General features: G+C 45.3%; 1 protein-coding gene across 4 annotated transcripts in view; it reads right to left on the bottom strand.

Annotated features, from left to right (window-relative positions):
* VWCE (von Willebrand factor C and EGF domains) overlaps positions 1-25059 on the bottom strand; it is an 82504-nt gene that overhangs the window by 11784 nt on the left and 45661 nt on the right. For 3 of the 4 annotated variants that reach the window (XM_088454473.1, XM_088454472.1, XM_088454474.1), the window contains 14 exons: positions 21456-21543; positions 21069-21154; positions 20419-20536; positions 17553-17638; positions 17215-17311; positions 15786-15868; positions 14700-14790; positions 14539-14621; positions 4581-4671; positions 3962-4044; positions 3735-3810; positions 2771-3649; positions 2393-2475; positions 13-117 (listed from right to left, as the gene is read on the bottom strand). In XM_088454473.1, the coding sequence (XP_088310599.1) occupies positions 13-117; positions 2393-2475; positions 2771-3649; positions 3735-3810; positions 3962-4044; positions 4581-4671; positions 14539-14621; positions 14700-14790; positions 15786-15868; positions 17215-17311; positions 17553-17638; positions 20419-20536; positions 21069-21154; positions 21456-21543 (2049 nt within the window). Of the gene's footprint in view, positions 1-12; positions 118-2392; positions 2476-2770; positions 3650-3734; positions 3811-3961; positions 4045-4580; positions 4672-14538; positions 14622-14699; positions 14791-15785; positions 15869-17214; positions 17312-17552; positions 17639-20418; positions 20537-21068; positions 21155-21455; positions 21544-25059 lie in introns of those variants that run through there. The other variant, XM_088454475.1, reaches the window with a different exon arrangement.

The following is a 25059-nucleotide window of genomic DNA, read 5'->3' as shown; positions in this document are numbered from 1 at the left end:
AATAGGGATTACCTGATTGTTTTCTCTAGAGCAGGAATCTAATGGTAAATGATAACAGCCCCGACAGCACAACCCGGTAGGGAAATATGTATCTGGTCTACAATAGATCTCTTCTTTCTGAAAGTAATAAATACCTGCATCAATGAGACAACATATATATTTTTTTAACAGGTCAGTGTCAATATTTTTATGATTATAATACAAAAACTCCAGCTATTTTCTGTTTTATTGTGAACAATAATGCGGATGTGGAGATCCCTGTAGATTTGGTGATAATATTTGCAAATCCACCCAGCTTTGGAAGAAGAGATCCCAACTACAGATCTAATTGTTGAGTTATTATTACTATTATTATTATTATTATTATTATTATTAATAATAATAATAATAATAATAATAATAATAATAAAAAATTAATAATAATAATATATCCTTTATTTTTATTCAGCAGTGTCAACATATTACGCTACTCTGCATGTTCAGAGAAGGAAATTGAATATATAATTATAACAACACAGGGACAAAATAGAGGGTTAGGGCACCGATACATCTGAGATGGATTACCCCAATTCACCATTCTGCCGTGGCTGGGGTATTGGGGGAATTTAACATGTTGAACAATCTCGATTCCCCGATCCTGACCCGAAAATGGCCAGAATGAGATTTTTAACATTTCTCCAATCCACTGATGGATCACCGATCATTGATGGCTGCCAACATTGGAAATGTCAACATTGCCATAATATAACATTGTCTTATGCGTCTTGGCCTTTGGGCATTCTTCTAGGAGAAGGCCCAAAGGCCGAAACGTGTCAGAGATTTAAACACTACACCAACCTGATCCACCATCCAAGCAAGTGACTTGGTTCCTCCCTGCAGTGGCACAGCCGATAACCGGACCCGGTGGCCTCTGCATACTCTAGCGCACCCACCACCGTCTCAGGTCATCCCACTGTTCTACATATCCAGCGTATCAGTGATTGACATCGATACTAATTACCTGTGTCCTTGCTGCTGGAAAGGCCCGGTGGAGGACCCGGGTCCAGCTCCGCCCCCCCTCTCCCTCTTAAATCACAGCAGCCAAGCACATGCTGCTGTGTGCTAGGCTGCAGTGGGAGACTGCTCACGGCTGCTGATCAGCAGCTGCAGCAGTCTCCTATGCCTGTGGGGCATCACACTGATCGTGCCCCCCTGGCTTTGCGCCGGGCTGAGGGGCTCACGGCGCTGCCCTCACCACTGCGCAAAAATCCTTTAAAAAAATCCTATGGGGCCGAGGTCACAACTCCCATGATTAGACCATGCCCCCTTCACCTGGGCCCAGCCAGCCTCTCTACGCCCCTGGCTCCGATACTTACCACCTACATCCCGTCCAGGCTTGGACACGGCGTATACTGTACAAGTGCAGAGTCTTTTAATTCTAATATCACTACTTCTTTAAGCTGACATACCAGCACTGACCAGCCAGTCCGGACCCCACGGGACCAAGGGGTCCAAGTACCAAAAACAGAAGTCCGTCCACAGCAGGATGGGGTGAGGTGTCATTTCGGGAATCAGCCCCCATACAGAGGTGCTGACAGATCCACCCTTGGCACTGCAAGGGGCATCTATACCCAGAAGGTGAACCTCCTCCTTGACAGACACTGCTCCAGAGCAAAGCGCTCTCTACCATTAGGTAAGTATTGTATTATTACCTGTGCGGGACGCCGTCACTCTAGCTACCTAGGTGCCACTATATGCTCCTATAGAGACTGCCTGACTGCTCACTCCTAAGACTGTAGACCAAAGGTCCAGCAGGGTTAATGTGTCGGTCAAGAACTGCACGTCAAGGAGCCCCCTGAAGGGGTCTACCTATATTCCCATGAGATAATCACACAATGTTTTTATACTTTACATACTGACCTATAGAGGAACATTTCACTTATTACAGTTACAAATACCACCATCCGGAGCAGCATTGTGATTTTTCAATAAATGGTTTGGCCACATACTCTAGTTGTTGCCTACTTCATTCATTAGTGTAATACACTACATCCATTCATCCCTCTACCTCTGCCACACACCCTCTCCATCTCTCCATTCCTATTACCCCACACCCTATCCCTTAGAGAGCGCACCTGTCTCCATATCTCTACCTTTACATAGCAGGATTGGGTACTCCTGCATAAGGTGCAGCACTCATATACCACAATATCCATTGACACCGTTGCCCACTTCTACCCTTCCTACTTGCTGTGCATTACACTGTCAGTTATACATCCTTTGAGTACTACCCCTACAGACCGTAGAGTGAGTTTTTGTCTTTTCACAACTGTAATTATGTCTGTGTGTGTATGCCTACATAAAATGATGCGTGCGGATGATTGTGTCAACCTCTATGTCAGTTAAGTTTTACCAAACATTCACACTGCAGGCAGTAGTCCACATCAGCAATGTAGATGGAGCCATTGGTATAATTGAGGCCATTTAGGGAGCATTCTGAAGAATGAAAAGAAAAAGCAATAGGTTTTACTTTATATACAACTCTGTACAAGTAATATATCTTGTGCTTATACAAATGATTATTAATCACATTTTTGAGTTAGTAAAGTGTATTATGTGCTGTGAATTGAATAAGTCATTCCTTTGTATGCCACAAAATATTAATTAAAAACTGAAACAGAAAACACCTGCAAGACATAGCAACAGCATCTCAGATGAAGGTTGCATAAAAGAACTACCAATATTATTCCATTATGTGCCACAGACTTGGCGGCTCTAGAATGAACCTTACCCTTTGAGATTCCAAAGTCATAATCCTTCAAGTCAATGTTTTCCAGTTTTGTTAACGTTACTTTTGAGGTATCTTCCAGATGGTGGAAATGTCCAGAAGGTCTTGATGGTGAGACAGCGTCATCTGGGGCTTTTGTTGACATTGAAGCTGTATAAGTAGTTTTTCCCCAAGGCGATAGCTTTCCAAATTCATGAAAGGACATGGAGAACTTGTCTTTGACAGAAGCTCCCGACGGTATTGTGGGTTTGGGAGAAGCCACAGAAACATTTGCTGGGGGGTGAATGGAACTAGTGGATGTTCCTGGTGAGAAAGATGATTCAGTGATGCTAGAACGTGATGGAGACAGGCTATTAGGGGTCACATTAGTGTAAGATATACTGTTATAAGCTGGTGTTGATGTAGAGTCGCTTGTTGAAGGCAAAGTATGACTGGTGGCATCAATGAGTGGGACAGGTTGACTAGGAAATGTAGTTGAGGTAGAAACAGACACAAAGACAGAGTCTTGAGACTGAGTAGTATTTATGATATCAGCATGAGATGCTGGATCTCTTTTTATATATTGAACAAAGTCTGTATTTATTTTAGATTGTACGCCAGACACTGATTGTGTGTTGTGAATTGCATTATTATCCACAGTCTGTGATCCGTGTGGTACTTTGTGATATGGGACCTCTGTGTGAGGAACAGAACTGTGGCTGGCTGATGAGGTAACTGTAGTCACCAAGTTCCTCCTTGAAAGTAGTTTTTGAGATAGAGAAAGGGCGCTAGATGCAGGCAGTTTAGTGACACTCAGCGGCTTCAGCAGCATGTTGGCCTCATGTAATACGGTATCCTGCTGAGACATTTGGAATGTCTTGGTGTGAATGTTGTCTGGGACTTCTATGAAAGATACAAACAGGAAGAACATTGAGACTTATAAAGATGTTTAATGCCAGCCATCAAAGTCTTGTTGTACTGGACCTACCATTCAGACAATCCTGAGTCTTCTGCTCACATGGAGTGCAAGAACCTTCTCTCTGTTCACAGTGCACATTCCCAGCCTATGGAGAGACTTTGTATTACTATCATACGTTCATCACTATATACCAGCCCACTTGCAGTACCATTCCCATATTATCATGTCATTTGATTTAAAGACTAAATAGATACTATTTAAGACAACAGCAAAGGAAATTGTAGAAAGAAACTTACATAACAATGACACACAACACAGGGGTAAACCTTCTGTATGTAGGAGATTCCATTTTCCAGCACATGCCCTTCAAAAATACACTCTGATATTATAGGTGGGAAAAAAAACTTGTTACTATACAGTATACACTCACAAATGCCTCTTTATTTTACATTAAAGAAGTCTCAAATAATAGCATATACAGTAGGAGGTTAAGACAGAGACCACACAATAGAGATCATATAAATGTTAATGCCGCGTATCCACTTGCTGATTAAAATGAGTGATTGAATGATAACGATATTGTTATCGTTCAATCGCTAATTAATCGTGCATGAATCGGGCATGAAACTTTAGAAAACGAACATCATTTTCGACATCAATCATGGCCTATACATGCTGGTCAATCTGCCAATAATGACAGATTGACCATGTTCGGGGATGAGGGAGGGTGCCTACACTGAACGACATATCATTCAGTGTAGGCACTGCAGGGGAAGAGGAACGACTGTACGATTACAATGTTGTAAACGTACTGTCGTTCCACTATCTGCTAGTGGATACACAGCTTAAAGCAACACAACTTAGCAAGACTAGACTATAGTATGAGCAAGAAGATTTGGGGTTTGACATTTGTACCTTCACAAGTTGTGCAACATTCCCCAGGAAAAATATATGGATGAGAACAGGAAACAGAGCAGGATACGGCTTCACACTGCACCTCGCCGTCCTGGTGACATAAAGCATACGGAATATACATTAATGGGGATGTTGGGTAACTAGACAGTATTAATTTTGATACATTTTTTCTTGTTTTTATTTTTTTATAAATTTATAGAGATTTTTTTTTAATTAGAGGAGTACCTTAGACTGTCACATGTGCCTTCATAGGGGAAGGAACTAATTTCACCCTCTTTGGTCTTCCTTGTGACTTTGTGATAGTGACTAATGACACAAAGTGAGTGCAATGCAAACATGCAGTGTGTACTGTAAGCTAGACCATGATTAAAAGAATGTAATGCCTTCTCGCGGTCCTGCCTAGTTAGTCATAGACTACTTCCCATCTCAGTTGGGACAGTCCAGATTTGGGGGCTCTGTCCCGCCTTCCCAATTGGAAATGCATTGTCCCAATCAGCTTGGCAATTAGAGCAGTATGTTACATTCTCTGCTGCTTTGCATAGTGTAGAAGTGGTGAACAGGGATCTACTGTACATTAACTGGCCATTGTCCATACGGCATTCAGAGGGAAATGGCAGGGGGAGGTCCAGCGGGTCAGAAGTGCTGGCCAAGCCCCGGTAACATGTGACCTTACCTCCTTATTGTGTACACATGCTCTTGTCCTAATTCCCACCAGGGCAAATGTTGGGAAGTATGATCATATGTTGACCTAATGTTTCACCTAAATGAACTCTTTACAAAAAATGATGTGTAGCTCCCGCAAAAGCCACTTGTGAAGCCCATGTAAACTATTATGTTGCCCTTAATTTCAATAGATTTGAGTAGGAATTCAAACTGTTTCTAAACTAGAAAACGAGGGGTACGTTCACCCACAGCCATGCGGTACCTCGTTTCCCACAGGGATGAGCAGTAGTACTTTTACCCCTGGTCCCTGTCACAGACTTTAAAATAAGGTAGAAGAGTTAATATCTATGTTGTATGGTGACCCTGTATCCATTATAGTTGGAATATGTAAGTTATAGGTTATAGTGTTACATATGTAATATGTAATCATTTTTGTTTTTATATTGTATTCAGTGTTATATGCATAAGGTAAAGGCCGCTGTTTTTACACATTGTACCAGCAAAGAATGTTCTGCAGCAGCCACAGGCATGGTATTAATATTATGCTGGGTAAGATTCTAGTTCCTATGTCATCCAGATTCAGCCTTTCAGTATACAATATTATGTCCAGGGCCCATTGTCTACTGGTCCCAGAGTATGTGTACAGTCATTTAGAACACAATAAGAAAATGAACAGACTGGCTCATCATTGTTATTTTTGTTGGCAGAAGGTAACTATTGTCTACAAGGCCCCAGGGCTCTAGCTAAGCAGAGATCCTCCCTGTGTAATGCTGCGTACACACTGGCATATATATTGGCCAATCAATTGATTGGTCTGGGATGCCTAATGGAGTGGTTGAAAACCCGGTCAGACCTCACATCGGAGTGTGCCAGGCAGAATTTTGAGCCAGGTAGTCTTTCTGGATTTGGACGACATCACATAACTTGGACGAAAACTTCACAGATGGTAACATTGGATCCCAGAAGCCATACATTATATGTTTGTCCGGTTATGCATTCGGACACCCCTGCACCGATTGGGATAGAACCAAGGCGAGGTGGTCCAGTCCAGTCCTGGCCAGGTTTTAGGGGGTTAGGGTCCCAGTCGGACCTCTCGTTGGTGTACGCTGGGCAGAACTTTGACCCAGGGATCCTGTTCTGAACCTTCCACTAGATAGATTTGTACAAAAACTTCAGAGTGGTAACATTGGATCCCGGAAGACATACTAGGTGGTTGAGGTCCTGGTCAGACCTCCGGTTGGTGTATGCCTGGAAGAACTTTGACCCGGAGATACTGGGCAGGACTTTGACCCAGGGAGCCTGTTCTGGGCCTTCCACTGGATGTATTTGGATGAAAACTTCACAGAGGGGTGGTAATTGGTCTAGGATGCCTAACAAAGTGGTTGGGGTCCCGGTCGGACCTCACAACGAAGTGAGCCGGGCAGAACTTTGACCCAGGAAGCCTGTTCTGTGCCTCTCACTGGATGGATTTGGATGACATCACAGAGTGTTAACATTCATAATAAGGGGTTGCAGTCCCGGTTGACATCCCATTGGTGTACCCTGGGCAGAACTTTGACCCAGGGAGCCTGTTCTGTGCCTCCCACTGGATGGATTTGGACAACATCACATAACTTGGAGGAAAACTTCACAGAGTGGTAACACTGGATCCCAGGAGGGTTGAGGTCACAGTCGTACGTTCGGCAGATCTTTTACCTGGGGAGCCTGTTCTGGTCCTTCCACTGGATGGATTTGGATAAAAACTTCACAGAGTGGTGGCAATTGGTCTGGGATACCTATTGAAGTGGTTGGGTCCCGTTGGACCTCACGACGGAGTGCGCCGGGCAGAACTTTGACCCAAGGAGCCTCTTCTAGGCCTTCCACTGGATGGGGTTGGATGACATCACATAATAAAGCTTAATAATTTGAAGATTTAAACCGAGGCAACACTGGGTACATCAGCCAGTTAAAAATAAAATTGTATTTCTATTAAATTTATTAATGTGTGGATGTTCTCTGCAATGTACTGATGCAGAACACTCCAAATTCTCATTTAACAATGGGCCCATACTGTACATTTCTCCATTTATATTGCTAATGTTAAATTCCAGACGTGTCAAATTCTACTTGCAACACCTTGGCTTACTGCACAATCTGCTATTGAATCATTGTAATTAAAGTATATAAAGTTGTAGCAGTAAGAGACACAGGGGGTCATTCAGACACGCTCGCGAGCGCAGGACGCTCGCAAGCGGGTCGATGTTCCTCCACTGCGCATGTGCACGACGGAGGGAGCTCTGTCGTGCGCATGTGCGAGACCCGGCGAGCGACGGGCTCTCCATCGCTCCGGGTCTCGCACCAAAGGGGGCGTGCTGTCGATGTTGATTGACAGCACGCCCCCTTTGGTGGGCGTGCCGGGGGCATGCCTGCCAGACGGAGGCGTTCCCATGGGAACGCCTACCGTCTGAAGCCGGCCCCACTGACATCACTAGTGATCTCAGTGGGAGTGATTTTGGCTCTGATAGAGCCAAAATCACTCCTGGGCTTGCGGCAGCGAGACCCTACCGCAGGGTCTCCGTCGCAAGCCCGATGGTCGCGATGGTCAAGACCATCGCGACCATCATCATGGACGCTCGCTATAGCTGTGGGTGGTAACCCACAGCTATACGAGCGTCCATGAGGCCGCTCCAAAAACAGGTAGGAGGGCCCTGATTCAGAGCGAGCGCTCTGGTCAGAGCATTCAGCTCTGAATCAGGCCCACAGTTTACAATGAATGAGAGATGCTGCCAATAGGAAATTTAAAAAAAAAACGTAAAAATAAATTATGTGAATGGGTTAACAGCATCTACAGTTTGAGCACAGGTAAACGTCAGTCACTTGCAGATGAAAACTTATGCAGCCGAAGAGTAGAAAACTCCAAGTGATTGACAGTTACCTCCACTCAGATCACAAATGCTGCACTTTGAAGTACAAATAATTCTTAGGTTCAGTTGAGCTACGACTCATTACTTGCCTCAGTCACAAAGCAACTAGGGTTACCTGTAGAATGCCCATACTCACTGTTACGACCACCAGGGGGAGAATTGCATACTTGACACACTGTTGCTTGTTGCCGGGTGCACTGTTCTAGGGGCTGGACTTGGTCTGTACGACTGCTCTGAGATGATATCTCCCACTCAACTGCACCATCACCCTACCAGATGGCCAGATGCATTGTACAAAACCCATACCTTCAGGCTATCTTGTCTTCTCCTGAGTCCACCACTTTCCTCACAGGAAAATGCTGCTTCTGACCTCTACTGTAGCATTAAAAAGTTAGTTCTGACCTGCTGGCATCTTGATCTGTCTTTCCACTGCATCTGGACCACTGTCCTTGAGGTACACACTCTGTTTTGTAGTCACCATTTTGAGTTTTCTCAGTCTTTCTACAGCCAACTATAAGAATCCTTTGGCTATGCTGCCTTCGAGTGGCTTGTTTCTTACTCATTACCTCCTCACGCTGTTTATTGGCTGATCGCTTCCTCTCCAGTATTGCACCCACTTGTCACACAATGGATTCTAATGTTACTGAATTGATTAACTGCAGCAGACCACCAGAGGTAAGATGAGAATAGATGAAAACTTACAGCAAATGATGGTCAATGCCAGCAGATGTTGATTCCTGCGAGCTACCAAATGCCAAAATTCTCCATACAAAATGAGTTTTATTTGAGCAGTGTCCAGCAATAAATAAAAGTCCCAAATCAGACAAATAGCAGTGAAAACTCCTTTCATGTTTTGTACAGTAAGCCTGGTTTCCTTTGATGTTAGTGTGGAAATGATCACAAACTGGAGATAGACTGTGGGCCTGAGTTAGCAGTAAAGCAGAATAGAGCAAATAACTCTGCACCTTGGAAAACCATTCTGCACTGCAGGTGGGGCAGATGTAAAATGTGCAGAGAGATTTGGATATGAGAGGGGCATGTCTAAACTCAAATCTAAATTGCAGTGTAAATATAAAGCTGTCCAGCATCTGTGGGCTACATGCAGAAGCAGCCAGTATTTATCCTGCATGCAAAAATAATAAATGTATTTGCGCCCCTTGCATTGCAACATGGTTGGTTCATGTGCAAAGCTAAGGTCCCTATACATCAGCGAGGGATTTGGGAATCGGGGCATCGGTGAAATCCAACATGTTGGATTTCCCTGATTTGGCGATCATGACCAAAATATGATTACGATCTGCAAATCTGGGATTTCTAACATGAAGAATATACCCGATTGCCAGACGGATCGGCGATCATTGATGGTTGCTGATCAACGTTTTCGGCCGGCAGATCGACATTTCCGGTCCAATCGGAGAAAGGACAGCATGATGTATGAGACTGTTTACTTGATCTTTTATTGCTTTACTCCTACCTCAGAATCAGGCTCTGTTTAAATTTTGGACTGTGCCTCCTTTTATACTTATCTTTATTTATATGCTCTTAGGGCCTGATTCAAAGACATACGCTAATGCAATCTCAACTGCAATCTCTCACGGATCGCAATTGCAAAAATATGCTAATGACTCACTCGCCGTCCATACTTACTTTGTAGTCCTCCTTTGCAGTATGTTGCAGGTTATATTATAAAATTAATTAACAACAGGTGTCAAAGCCAGCCACCCACACAAGTACGTACAGATCTAACGGTATGCAGTCGGGAAGCCAGCGGACGTAATCCCGACAGCCAGCTTTCCGACTGCTTTATCCCGGCGAGTGTTAAATGACAGGCGTCTAAATCTAGAGGTCTGTCATTTTACCCAATCGAAGTGATGCCGGGCGCGGCTGCAGGCAGCTGCGGGGGAGGGAGTTAGGTTTAGGGCTCCCGGGGGGACAGGAGGACTTAGGGGTAGGCACCCCCCCGTGAGGTTAGGGTTAGGCTAGGGGAAGGGAGGGTTAGGGTTAGGCACCCCCCGGGGGGGACTTAGTGTTAGGCACCCCCCCGAGGGACTTAGGTTTAGGCGGTGGAGAAGGAGGGGTTAGGTTTAGGCACTTACAGGGGTGATTAGGGTTAGGCACTGGGGGTAAGGTTAGAGTTAGGCACCCCTAAGGAGGGTTAGGGGGGGAGGTTAGTTAATACTTACCTTGGGACAATCGGGATTTTCAGCCATGTCGGCCAGCCACTGTCGGGATTTGAACTGCCGGAAGCAATTCATACCGATTCTGATCTAACAGTCTGTTCTAGGTTTCTTATGTATAATTGCCAGGGGCGCCAAGGGGGGGCCAAAGCGGGTACTAATTACTCGGGCCCGGGCTGCTGGAGGGGCGCGGTGGGGGGCCTGGGGCCGGCGCCGCCCTCCCCCCTCTTAAATCACAGCAGCCTAGCACACGCTGCTGTGTGCTGGGCTGCAGTGGGAGGCTGCTCGCGGCTGCTGAGCAGCAGCAGCAGCAGTCTCCTCTGCCTGTGGGGGGAGACGATCACACTGATCGCGCTCCCCCTCGCTTTGCACCGGGCTGAGGGCTCACAGCGCCCCCCTCCCCAGCGCGCAGCAAAAAAAAAAAATAATCCTAAGGAGAGAGATAAAGTACTAACCAATAAGCTTCTAACTTACATTTTCCAGGTTGTGTTTGAAAAATGACATTTACGAGCTGACTGGTTGGTACTTTATCTCTCACAATTTTAGTTATCTTCAAGCTTTGATAAATATGTTATATGCACAAGATGAGAATTTTATTTTTATAACAGGAGAGGTTCCAAATGTTATTGTTAAAATCTCAGTAAATGTATAATAGTAATGTGCGAGATCACAGTGCAAATGTCACTTAGGCAATGGGCCTGATTCAGAGCCGGACACTCTGTCAGAGCGCTCGCTCTGATTCAGGGCCGTCCCTCTTTTTTTTCAGAGCGGCCTCCTGGCCGCTCGCATAGCTGTGGGTGACCACCCACAGCTATAGCGAGCGGCCAGGAAGATGGTCGCGATGGTCAAGACCATTGAGACCATCGGGCTTGCAACGAGACTCTTGTGGTAGGGTCTCGTTGCCGAGTTATAACAAGAGAAAGAGAACCAGGGGTTGTATTCTCAAGGGCTCCCTTGAGAATACAACCCTGGTTCTCTTTCTCTTGTTATAACTCAGTACTTTTTGGTTGTTAAAGGGCAGCACCCCCATGATTAAAACTTAATCAATCTATAAAAAATTGGGGCTTTATTTGCGAGTGAACCATAACATTATTTGTAGTGTGCAGACACAATCCACTTTTTTCTGCTGAGGGTCTCGTTGCCGCAAGCCCTAGCGTGCTATCGGTTCTACCAGAGCCAAAAGCACTCCTAGTGACATCACGTGCGATGTCAGTGGGGCCGGCCCCAGACTGGGCAGCCACGCCCCCGGCCCGCCCACCAAAGGGGGCGTGCTGTCGCTCAACATCAACAGCACACCCCCTTTAGTACGAGATCCGGAGCGACGGTTTGCCCGTTGCTATCCGGGTCTCGCGCATGCGCACGATGGAGCCGGCTTTGTCGTGCGCATGCGCACTGGGCCACCATCGACCCGCTTGCGAGGGCACAGCGCTCGCGAGCGGGTCTGAATCAGGCCCAATAGGCGGCCCTCCATAAACTACATATACCAGCATGCCATGCCACAGTATTACTATTTGCCCATGCTTAAACTGTTGCAAGGCATGCTGGGATTTGTAGTTCAACAACAGCTGTAGGGCCGCTTATTGTCCACCCGTAATCTGGGTTCCAATCTTATTAATTAACCTAGTTCTTCTCATACTGTAGCTCGGGACTCGTTTGCAGTGGCCATGTGCTCTCTCTGGAGGGGGAAGAAATGATGTCAAGTATGGGAAACAGAGGGACACCAGCACAGACTGTCATGGACTCCATGGGGTAAATCAAATGTAATATGTTAATAAACTGCTACTTGCAGGCATCAGCAAGTTCCTGAAGAGTCTGCCAGATGTTCTAAAGGGGCAATAATTTAAAAGGCTATTACCTGTAACCCCATATGGCTAAAAAGGTAAGACACAGGTACTGGTATTCCCTTCAGTTTTGGAACCACTTGTTGTGTATATATATATATATATATATATATATATGTATATATATATATATATATATATACACATATTATTATTATTTTTAATTGACAAGCACATTGGATATCTAATAGAATAGTTATTTGGAATTCACTAGGCCAATGTATTTACTATCACTATTTGTTGGTGGACTAATTACTTTTGTAATCCATATTGTAGTATCTGGCAGGGACGGACTGGGGCTATGTGTGTGCGCCATAGGCACAGGCGCTCGCAAAGGGGGCATGCCGCGAGTCACGGGGGCCTGGCCTCATGGCACGCCCCCATATTTTCCTGGCCAATTACTGCCGTGCGGCCCCTCTCTCCCCCTGATAACCTGTATCCGGCAGCATGGGGTGGAAGGCGGGGGCACTTCCGCCCTTCTCGAGCTGGTCCTTCTGGCATTTGCCAGAAGTGTCCAACGCCCAGTCCGGCCCTGGAATCTGGTTATCATTATTGTGTCATTGTGTTAATGCACAGGTGAAAGGTACATTGTCTACTTTAGTGGTTCTCAAACTCTGGGCCTGATTCAGAGCCGGACGCTCTGAAAGAGCGCTCGCTCTGAATCAGGGCATTTTTTTTTGGAGCGGCCTCCTCCAGCGGCCAGGTTGATGGTCGCGATGGTCAAGACCATCGTGACCATCGGGCTTGCGATGAGACCCTTGTGGTAGGGTCTCGTGGCCGCAAGCCCCAGAGAGCTTCTGGCTCTAATAGAGCCGGAAGCTCTCCCACTGACATCACTGGTGACGTCAGTGGGGCCGCCCACAAACGGCAGGCGTTCGCTTGGGAACGCCTTCGTTTGTGAAGCCACCCCCCGGCCACGCCTACCAAATGGGGCGAGCTGTCAATCAATCACCATCAATCACCATCGACAGCTCACCCCCTTTGGTGTGAGACCCGGAGCGACGGAGCACCCATCGCTAGCCCGGTCTCACGCATGCGCACGACGGAGCCGGCTCCATCATGCGCATGCCCAGTGGGCAAACATCGACCCGGTTGCGAGCGCTCAGTGCTTGCGACCGGGTATGAATCAGGCCCACTGTCCACAGAACCCCAAACAGTTCACTTTTTGTAGGTCACCTAGCAGGTGCACAGGGATACTCATTACTCTGACACATTTTAAAAGAGCCACAGGTGCAGCTAATTATTTCTGTGAGGAGACCTGGAAAACATGCACTGTTTGTGGTCCTGAGGACCGAGTTTGAGAACCTATGGGCTACTTCAACCTTTTGTATCTGAATTCTGAATGAATCTTAATGGGGTAATGAAACCTAGGACTAGATTAGCTACATAACAAGTGAATTTAGGAAGTTTTTTAAAAGCACTTGGACTCGGTGAGGGTTTGGGGAGGGGGCATGCTGCCCACTTTTTATTTATTACAAAGTGCAGCATCAGTGCTCTGAGTGAAGGCAAATCATGAATTTGTAATTCTCCTTGATTCATATCTACATGTTTTTTTTCTTTTGCAAGTTATGTTGGGCATACACTGCCAGATAAAATGCCTGTCAGCCCGCAGATATTGCAGACATACATTGTAAGAAGTCTCACAGTGTATTGGTCCCGATATCTGCGCTCCTGTTGCGGGGGAGGAGACATTTCCCCGTTCCTTCCATGGGAAGGAACAGTGGAAATGTCTCTGTTGGCTGGGGCTGAGCATACACTGCCCGCTGCGGCCGACATTGCAACTTGCAGATATTGCATCAGATGGGCATGCTAGATGATCCGGCATGCCCGACCGATTGATATTTAACCCTCGGTCGGCAACACAAACACTACAATTATCGGGGCGATCAATGGATATCGAGTGTATGTCCAGCATTAGTGATGTTACTTCACATCAGACCACATTTGCTACTGATTTAATTATAAGCCCAGATGTGAACAGTATTATTTGATTTGCACAGGATCCATGGGGCTGAATATTTTTTTTATCCTACAGTACATACAAAGTACAATTATCTCAAAACGCCATCTGGTGGCAGAAAAATATAATACAGGGAATCTCAATGGTTTTCTTTGGGAAGCACACTTGACACAATAATGCTGTTTGTTCCCATATGCATCAGCACACTGAAGACTAGACCCAAATTTGCCATGATAGTGGTACATACCTGTAGCATGGCCTCAGAGTATGACCAATTAAAGATATATAGTAGTTACACCTTTGGGGGTCAAGATGCAAAGTTTGAATTAGGACACCTACATTTTGTAGCCAGTCTGCTGCTCATAGGTTTTTGATTGTAGAGTACTGTATGTCACTATGGGTGGCAGAGCTCACCTGGCAGGTACACTGTGTGCAGGGCTCACTTTCCAGGGAAAACGTCTGTCTGTTTAACACTTTCCTCCCATCGTATGTGCAGTCTGCAGTGGCACAAACATTCTTATGTTAGGAGGCAGCAGGGAATAGCAGGCAAAGAGCAGAGTCATACAGGTTCATACCTCGACACACAGGGCAACAATCTCCTTCATCATGGAAAGGGTAGGTGCAGCTAGGAGCACATTCAATTGGAGAACAAGCAACTGTGCCCATCTGAAAAGATTTAAAAAAAAAATCAAAAGACATCTTGTATCTTTGGGTGAATAAGAATGCTGCCAGCTTCATAGTGGTATATACCCTTCTCACTTCTCGCTATGTTTACACGATAGCTTTACTTTTCTTCATTGCAATTATATCACATATGGTATTTCTGAAGCCATACACTAACACAGTGGTTCCCAAACTGGGTGCAGTGGGGTGCTTCCACAGTGCCACGGATTGGTGGTTCAGGACCAAATTAAATTATTTATGGGCAATGTGCTGGCGCTTACCAATCATAAAATATGTGTACAAGCAGAAGCACAACCCTGTCCACCACCACATCACTGACCCTAGGGATGACAGGTAAGCATAATATAATAGGTTTTTTCTGAATTTTTCAATAAGAAACTTTTGGCGTAGGGGTGCAGTGAAAAAAATGCTGATCCTTTAGGCCGCCGTGATTCAAGATAGTTTGGGAACCACTGCTCTAGCAGATTTTGGGCCGGATTAAGGGGGGAATGGGGGGAGACAGGGGCGGACGCCCTGGGGCCCCCACACACATAGGGGTCCCCATACAAAGTTGGCATAACCCTGCTGAGAACTCGTGTCCAGCAGCACCTGCACCCAGATGGGGGCTCAGCTGGCGCGGCTCTGAGTTCTACTGCACGCAGCAGCACAGTCATTAAGCGCAGAGTGTCTCCCAAGTCCTCTCATCAGAGTCACGTGACACAGATGCAGATGAGGGTACTCGGGAGCCGCCCTGCCGGAATCGGAGGTCAGGTGAGTAATCCGAGGTGGGGAGGGAGGCAGTATGCTATGTGTGGCTTGGAGAGGGGGGAGTAGGGGGTAGGCTCCATGTGGTTTTGAGGGGCCACCACAGCTTAGTTTCCCTGAGGCCCCCACAAGACTTAATTCGGCCCTGAGCAGATTAGGATTGCACAATCCAATACACCAGTTTGCTCATTGCTTCAGCAAACTATGGACATTGTAATGTGCACATTCCTTACCAGGCAAATACATGTGAGACAAGAGTCTGTAGAGGATGGAAAACTTTCGTTGTTCCTGAATGTCTTCCTTCCGTAAGAGCACCCTGCAAAACAATCAAAGTTAGCCCAGTGCTGCCCAAAATATTATTAAATTTTTTTTTTAAGGAAAATGATCTCCTAATCTTAGGTGATTCAATATGTTATAGAGTTATTTGACAAAATAAATCATACTAAGCTGTGGCACCGTTCCATACTCTGTATGTGAAAGTGGAAAGGATATCAGCCACCTGCTGTTGGAATTTGATATTTCAACTGAAAACCAGCAACGTGTGTAAGTAGCTACTGGATGACAATGATGTTCATGTTGCTGTCACCATGGCAGCCATCTTTTGGAACTTCCTGTCTACATTCATGGAACCATTTTACAGGCTGTGTTTGAATAATGATAGTTAGAAGCTGATTGGCTGGTACTTTGGGATCTATTCATAGAGCAGAGAAAAGTCTTGTTTTGTGGAAAACAGGGCTTTTCTCTGCTTTGCGCAATTCACAGAGTAGGATTACCATAGAGAAGTTCATTACTTCTTCAGTGGTACCCCCGCTCCGTGGATGAATCGCATTATCCTACTTTAGTATGGCGAGTGCGATTCATTAAAGGACAGAAAGCTCAGCTTTCCACTTCTCCTTTGTGTTCAGATTTTGCCATCTCAGGGTAGCGTCCTCCGAACACCACCACGAAGCGGGCAGAGAAGTTGCTTCCCTCCCTGTTGTCTGCTCGCAGTCCCCGACTCCCAGTGCTGGCTCCACCTCTTTATGTCCCAGCAGCCATTGCAGCCTCCTCTGACCTTAGCCGCCGGCACATGCGCAGGGAGGACCTGCCTTCGCCTCCCAGCTGCTCACCCTCTACCGCAGCCGAAGACAGGACCACCGGACCCCTGGACAGCGCAGGAAGATGTCGGAGAGGTAAGTATACGGGAATTGCTACTTAGCAAAGCTATATATCGCATCGAACTGATGCGATATATAGTGAAAAGTATCTATTCATTTTTCGTTATCTTTATGAATAGACCCCCTTTATCTCTCTTCACTTTATATTTTTTCCAAGATTTGATCATTCTCCTCCTCAGTGTGAGTTCTAACTATTATCTGTAACATTTACATAAAGTAATAACTGTACACCAAGCTAATGTTCTAATAAGTATGTCCTACCAAAGCACGTATTTACTTAATGTCTCATATTCTAATTATATAACAAACATTCCCAAGTATCATCTGTATCAGTGAGAAAGTAAAGAAGAAGTCATCTTATTTTTTATTGTAGTGCTCACTTGATAAATCTTGACACTATTTTTGGGAAAAAAAGATTTTTGCAAAGAGGTTGGAGGGACCTCTAAAGTTTTTTATCAGTAGGCCAGACAATATTTTAAACCAGCCCTGATGACAATGCCATTACCTGCTGAGCAATCAGGGCAACACTGTCCAGGCACTGGGATGGGGTGAGGACACGTCTCCACGCAGTCTGTTTTCTTACACACAATGGAGCCGTCTGCCTAGATCCGATCACAACAGGTATTATTACATGCTGGGCGCCCAGTTAATGTCAACACAACTTGTCTATAAAAATTTCAATAACAGCACAGAGAATATTACGTTATCAGTAGGTACTAGAAAACTTTTCTCTTACACACTCTCAATTCTCCATTTACATTCAAATTGTTTTAGTATCTCAAATAAAATCCTGGAGCCCACCAACTGATGTAATGTAAGGTTACAGATAATCATTCTATTTACCTGGCAAATGCAGATTGAACAGGGATCTCCAGGAGACCATATCTGACCGACTGGAATCTCAATTCCATTGTCATCAAAGGGGCATCCTATATGGAGATAATGATAGTAAAAGAGAATTCAAATAGCTTACTGAGGGCCTCATTTATTAACGAGTTTTATCATTCAAAACGAGTGATAAAACCGATTGCATATGATAATAGTGCTCCAGCCAATCAGCTCCCAACTGTCATCTGTTTGAAAAATGACAGTGGGCAGCCGATTGGCTTGAGCACCATTTATCATACATATTGTTTTGAGTGATAAAACTCGTTGATAAATGAGGCCCTTAATTCCCTTATATTGTGTACTTCATCATTTTACCATTCTTGTGTAACCGTTCTAAGCAGGGATGGACTGGGGCTGTAGATCAGCCCTAGCAGTCCGTCCTGTGCGAGGGGGCATGCTACGAGCCACGGGGGCCTGTCCTCGCAGCACGCCCCCATCTCTTCCCAGCCGAACAGAACGCACCGTTCCATCAGTGCCACCACACCTTCCACCTGAGCTCATATAGTGAATCCGGCGGCACGGGCAAAGGGCTGGTACACTTCCGCCCTCCTTGATCCGGCCCTGAGGCCAACGGCCCTTCTAGCATTTGCCAGAAGTTTCAGATGGTCAATCTGGCCCTGGTTCTAAGGCTGTTATCACAATCACTCAAACTAGACTGCAAGGAAAAATGACAGCATAATACCACAATCATTGTTTCAGGGCAACAGTGGGGGCAATGCTTTCATGGCCTAAACCAATACTCATATCATTCTAGAACCTATCAATTCACTAGGACAGAGGTACCCAAACTCTGCCATTACAGTCCAGGTTTTAAAGATATCCATGCTTCAGTTCAGATGGTTAAATCAAATTGACTGCGGTGCTAATTAAATCACCTGTGCTCAAGCAAGGATATCCTTAAAACATGGACTGTAATGGCGGAGTTTGGGAACCTCTGCACTAGGACATCATCGACACAACAACACAAACCCAAAAAGAGAACAATAACAAATTAACTTTGGATTTAGGAAAGGCTCTGTTTAGCAAAAAAGATGTATATCAGAAATGCTCAGAAGGCTTGCCCACTGAATAATTATAATTAGTTTGCTTGTGTTATAGCACCTTTGGAGTAGCTATTGTAGTTACATAATATACCTTACAAAATAAAGATAATACAATTCTCTAAATATTAGGTGAGGTGCATTTGTGTGTCTTCTCTGTAAAATGTTTTTGTGGGTTTTTATGTCCATATTAATTATATATAATTGAAGTTTATGGGGTAGATGTGCTAAGCCTTGGAGAGAGATAAAATGAAGAGAGATAAAGTACCAACCAATCAGCTCCTAACTGTCACTTTACAGGCTGTGCTTGAAAATGACAGTTAGGATTTGTTTGGTTGGTACTTTATCTCTCTCCAAGGCTTCATACATCTACCAGTATATGTTTAATTAATATAATTTGCCTAATGAACTGGGACTAGCATAAAATTAAAATATAACTAAATAAACACGTTAATGTCAAAAACTTTAAAATGTATAAAGGTAACTAAAAGCATTCTGTGCTGTATACTCTGCTTTTTGTTACGTGTACTGTTCGTAGCCTGTGTGTTTTCCTACTAACATATACATAATATAAAGTATACTCTTACAGTTGTTTTCCTACAGTAACTGGTTCTGAACCCATAGAGGCACCAGGTGCCCTCAGCCAGCACATACGGTTGCCTTTGGACTGACAAGCTGGCGCTGAGTGACGGTAATGGAAAACCTCACAATTCCCTATGGACATATTGTCCATATGGAACATGAAATAGTACACATTTGGGATGTAATTAATTCTTTCCCAGCTGAGAATTGACTTTATCAGAGCCGTAACTAGACTTTTTGGTGCCCTGTTCCAGAAAGAGCATTGACGCCCCCCCTATTTTTCAAATAGGAACATAATGCACCTGAAAAAGGGCCATGGCCTCATGGGGAAGGGCCAGGGAGGAGATGGGGGAGGCCAGGAGATGCTGGGGATAAAATAAGAGGAAGCTACAAGTGAGAATGATAATAAATAGAAAAATGACAGGCCTAAACAACGCCCCTTGCCCTGCGGTACCCTGTGCCATGGCACCGGCCGCATTACCCTAGTTACGGCCCTGGTCTTTATTCTCTTTGCAATAAGTTGAAGTTTAAATTTAAGTTGTGACATATTTCAAATAATATCAAGAAGTTCAATTTGTTGCCTATAGAACTACACTGAAGTTAAATTCATTATTATTTTGTTATCACCATACTTCCTGAGATCCATTGTACACTATATATGATATTTAATGATTTTGGGGGCGGGATGCACTATCCTCAGAGATGCAGTCAATCCTCTGTAAATGCAGTTTTGACCACATGCCCCATATGCATCAAGCTCCAGAAAGCAAAACTTTCCAGAGATTGTTTCCAATAATAGAAGCCTATGGGCATCTTTCGTATAATTCTCAGAGACGGATCCAATAGGATCTCTGCCAGGGTTCCCAGCAGCTCACACCGCAAAGAACAGCTCTTATTGGAAGCACAGTCCTTTGCGATTTTAATCGCAAATCTTCATGCATTCGGCATTAATAAATGCGGCTATGCATGCAATCAGTGGCGGGATGCGTCACATTCAAATGCAATGCATATTACCCATATGGAATGCAACAAGCCAATGGGAAATCCATCTTAAGGGTGGTGAAGCTATTAATACTATACTAAAATGTTGGCATACAAGGGTGAAAAGGCTGCACCCATGGCCACACACTTCCTAGGTAACAATGTCCTTCATGTATAAAAAGTATAATTTTACCCAGTATCCATTTAGTGTAACCTACCTGTACTCTGCAGTGGATCCTGACACTTGAAACAACATTGTCCAGCCGCCAACACCCAGTCCTCTCTAGGGCACTCTAAACTAGGACACGGGACAAATGAGCACTCTACCGCTCCATTCTAAGGATAGCAAGAAAGAGATCACAGTATAGAAATTAATTCTACAGCAGTGGTGTCAAACTCGGGCCCTTCAGTTGCAGTGGAACTATACATCCCAGCATGCACTGCCAGAGTTTTGCTATTAGGGCATGCTAGAACTGTGGCAGGGCATGCTGGGATATGTAGTCCCACAGCAACTGTAGGGCCCGAGTTTGACACCACTGTTCTACAGCATACATGTACTGAGAAATATGTCATGGGTAGATAGTATTCTATTCACAATTCAGAACAAAGGATTTTACAAGGGTCTTTACAATAAATACGAGAAGGGAATAATATTTGCGACCAATGGCGGCTCCAAAGGTGGGGCTGCAGCAGGGTCCAAAATTTCAAATAGGGGAAGACACACCAACTGTCACCCCAGGTGCTGCCAAACATCACTGGCAGTTGGTGTGGCTCCCCTATTTGAATTTTGGACTGTGCTGCAGCCCCACTCCTGGAGTAGGCACTGTTTGCGACAATTAGCAGAGAAAATGAATGGAGCTATCCAGACCTGACACAAGCACGATGTGCATCCATTTTCGTCCCGGCTAAATTTGGCTCCGTGAGGATAAATGCTTCCTTGGAATTCACAGCTATCTACATGGTCGCAGAGATTGATTGGCATTAAACAAAATCAAAGCTATAAACAGCTAAGCAAACTTTAGGACACTTAGGAAAAGTGGTGCTCAGGTAATTGTTTTAATAAAGATGCTGTAATCCACAGAAACCAGAGTTTGTTATTTCTAGTAGAAATAAAAAGCTGATGCCTGATTGGCTGCAATTAGTTATACTTATTTATATTAATAATTATATGCAATTTATTATTTTGCGCACAATTGCTCATTAACCAGTTTTCATAAATGCCCTCAAATTTAATATAGGCAGCTACATCACAGACCTGGGCATTGTAGGCAGCAGTCCGACATGAAAGGTTCAGGGCATGAGACAGAAGGACACACAGGGGGGATGCAGGTGATGTTTCCAGCCTAGTAGTAATCAGAAAACTGATTAAAATCTTACAATACAATTATATATCATATTAGGATGCACTGTGTACCTGTATAAAAGAAGTCTGTCTGCAAACTTTATATAATCATGCAAGGCCTTAGTGACCTCTAAAATACTAGGGTGCAATATATAGAGTACAATCTACACACTAGTTAATGAACAGGGCAATTTATACCCCTTTTACACCGGAGCTAAAACCCGGGTTTTTGAAGGGTTAACCCGGGCAGCTCCCTGGTGTAAAAGGGGAGAGGGTTGGATCGCTGGGTCGAGTGACCCGGCAATCCAACCCAGGTAAATAGCAGGGTTTAACACGGGCGTAGCCCGTGAAACACTGCTGTGAGAACAGCGCACTCCGGGTCATGATGACCTGGAGTGCCCTGCTAGCCGGCCGATTGGTCCGGCTTCAGTGGCGCTTGGAGATGACGTCATCTCCAAGCGACCACTTTCACTCCAGAAAAGCCAGGTCTATGCAGACCCAACTCTGGTGTGAGCGGCGCCGACTCTGGAATTCCGGGTCTGATCCGGACAGGAACTTTGTTCCAACTCCGGGTCAGACCCGGAATTTAGGTGGAAAAGGGGTATTAGTGAATCAGCTGGTGAATGAGGTGTTGTATGTTCTACAGCAGTGGTTCTCAAACTCGGTCCTCAGGACCCCACACAGTTCACGTTTTCCAGGTCACCCAGCAGGTGCACAGGTGCAGTCATTACTCAGCAACACATTTTAAAAGTTCCACACGTGGAGCTAATTATTTCACTTGTGATTCTGTGAGGAGACCTGCAAAAAATGCACTGTTTGAGGTCCTGAGGACTGAGTTTGAGAACCTGTGTTCTACAGACATATGTCTTGGAAAATTGGGATCTCAGATAGGCCCCCATTGGTATTTGTTACATTCAAAACTGTGGCCAATAATGTAAGGGAGAATACTTTGACCAAGATGAAAGTCGGTGGTGGTAAACCCAGGGCCGGTGCAAGGTTTCTTGGCACCCTAGGCATTTCTTCAACCTTGCGCCCTCTTCCCCTCCCCACCCTCGGATAGCTACACAAGCCCTTATGCAGTGCCCAATGTAGTGTCCCTTATACAGTCCCCCCAGTAGTGCCCCTTATACAGTGCCCCCAGTAGTGGTCCCCCTATGCAGTGCCCCCAGTGGTAGTCCCCCCCAGCAGTGCCCCCAGTGGTAGTCCCCCCCAGCAGTGCCCCCAGTAGTAGTAGGCCCCACAGCAGTGCCCCCAGTAGTAGTCCCACCCAGCAGTGCCCACAGTGGTAGTCCCCCCCCAGCAGTGCCCCCAGTGGTAGTCCCCCCCAGCAGTGCCCCCAGTAGTAGTAGGCCCCACAGCAGTGCCCCCAGTAGTAGTCCACCCCAGCAGTGCCCCCAGTAGCAGTCCCCCCCCCCCAGCAGTATCCCCAGCAGTGATCCCAGGGCCAGACAGACACACACGTAAAAAACCCCCACAAAACTCCACTTACCTTAATCCCCGCTCTGGCGTCAGCTCCTCTGTCCACCCCCTGGACCGGCCCGCTTTGCATGATGGGAAAGACATCATGACGTCTCTCCCATCACCCACTGTGGGAGCCGGATAATGTAGCTCATGAGTGAGCTCCATCCCGGCTCTGGCAGTGAGGGCAGCAGCCGATGAGAGTCTGTCTGACTCTCTTCGACTGCTAAAACAAACACACTGCTGCTGGCGCCGACGGCTGTGTGTTTGTTACTAGTAGTGTAGTGCAGGCTGCACTTATGTGCGGTTCACACTACACATTATTCCAGCGGCGCCCTGCAGTGGTTGGCACTCTTAGGCAGCTGCCTAAGTTTGCTTAGTGGTAGCGCCGGTCCTGGGCAAACCATATACTGGGGGAGATTTATCACAGCTTGCAAAGAGATAAAGTACCAACCAATCAGCTATTAACTGCCATTTTTCAAACACAGCCTATAAACTGACAGTTAGAAGCTGATTGGTTGGTACTAGCCAATCAACTCCTAACTGCCATGTCACAGGCTGTGTTTGAAAAATGTCATTTAGCAGCTGGTTGGTTGGTACTTTATCTCCGTTAGTAAATAGACCATTATCTCTCTCCACTTTATCTCTCACCAAGCTTTGATAAATCTTCAAAGTACCAACCAATCAGCTCCTAACTGTCATTTTTGAAAGACAGCCTGTAAAGTGACAGAAGCTGATTGGTTGGTACTTTATCTCTCTCCAAGCTTTGATAAATCTCCTCGACAGTGCCCTGAAAAAGTATTCAGGTCCCAGCACATTTTTTTCACATTTTATTGTTACCAATTCTAAAGTTAAAATATATTTGGGTAGGATCTTGTGGCATAAAGTATTGATGAACAACGTACTTAAAAATAAAAACTATGAGAAAGTTGTTTGAAGCATGAAATGTCCTATGAATCATTAATAAGGACATCTGATAAGCGGCACATGTGGAGTGGTTTGGAAAGGGTTAGTGGCCACTTCAATAGTAAATAATTAGCTTCATCCTAATCTCTTAATTTTTATGCCGAATGAGTGCCGTTCAAATGCTTAACTTGGATGAAATTCTTGCTGTGACAGGAGCCAAGGCTTAGTACATAGACCCCTGAGTTACTGGCTCTGACGGACCCCTGCTTGCTCTCACCACTCTCGAAAGGAGTACTGGCTTTGACAACAAAATACTCTCACCATTCTCAGACCGAGGGGTATATTTACTAAAGTCAGAGGGTTTAGAAGTGGAGATGTTGCCCATAGCAACCAATCAGATTCTACATAACATTTAACTAGCACCTTCTAGAAGAAAATAGATAGAATCTGATTGGTTACTATGGACAACACCTCCACTTTTAAAACCTGCACTTTAGTAATGTACCCCTAAGACCAGTGTTGGACTGGGGTATGAATGGCCCACCGAGAGAAGACAGTGGTAGGGGCCCATGCTTAATGGGTTTTTCCAGCCCCCCCAGTGGTCTGCCCAACCATGGACATAGCCTGCAGACAACATGGATACTACAGTGCATCCATCTATGTTTAACCATGTTCCTGCTTTAAAAGGCAACTGACCCTGTAATAGAGTAAAGGCCCGTACACACTGGACGTTGTGTGTATGGAGTGATATTGGCAGTGGCAGGCTCGGCGTGGGGTGCCAGCATAGGTAAGTGCATCCACACTTGCCGATGCCGGCAACGTCAGCGCACAGGAGGGGGGGAGAGTGGGCCATGCTGCATTTGGCAGCATGGCATCATTAACAATATCCCTAGATTGGACTGCATGTACAGACGAATGGGGATAATGTTAACGACCCGTGGGAGCACGCATCAATTATTGCATAGTGCATACACACTGGACGATTTGAACGATATATCGTTCAACTATATAGTTATCGTTCATATAGTTCATAAAAATCTGCCAGTATGTACAGGGCCTTACATGTAAAATTTGAGTGCAGAGTCTAAAACCTTACATTAGAAGATTATATGGGGCCCTCAGGCAGTGGGGCCCACCAGTGATTTCCCCTGTA

This window comes from Taudactylus pleione, unplaced genomic scaffold, assembly GCF_031769625.1.
Source record: "Taudactylus pleione unplaced genomic scaffold, aTauple2 ptg000619l, whole genome shotgun sequence".
Lineage (NCBI taxonomy): Eukaryota > Metazoa > Chordata > Amphibia > Anura > Myobatrachidae > Taudactylus > Taudactylus pleione.
The sequence above is the reverse complement of the archived record's forward strand: the minus strand, read 5'-3'. Positions and strand labels throughout refer to the sequence as shown.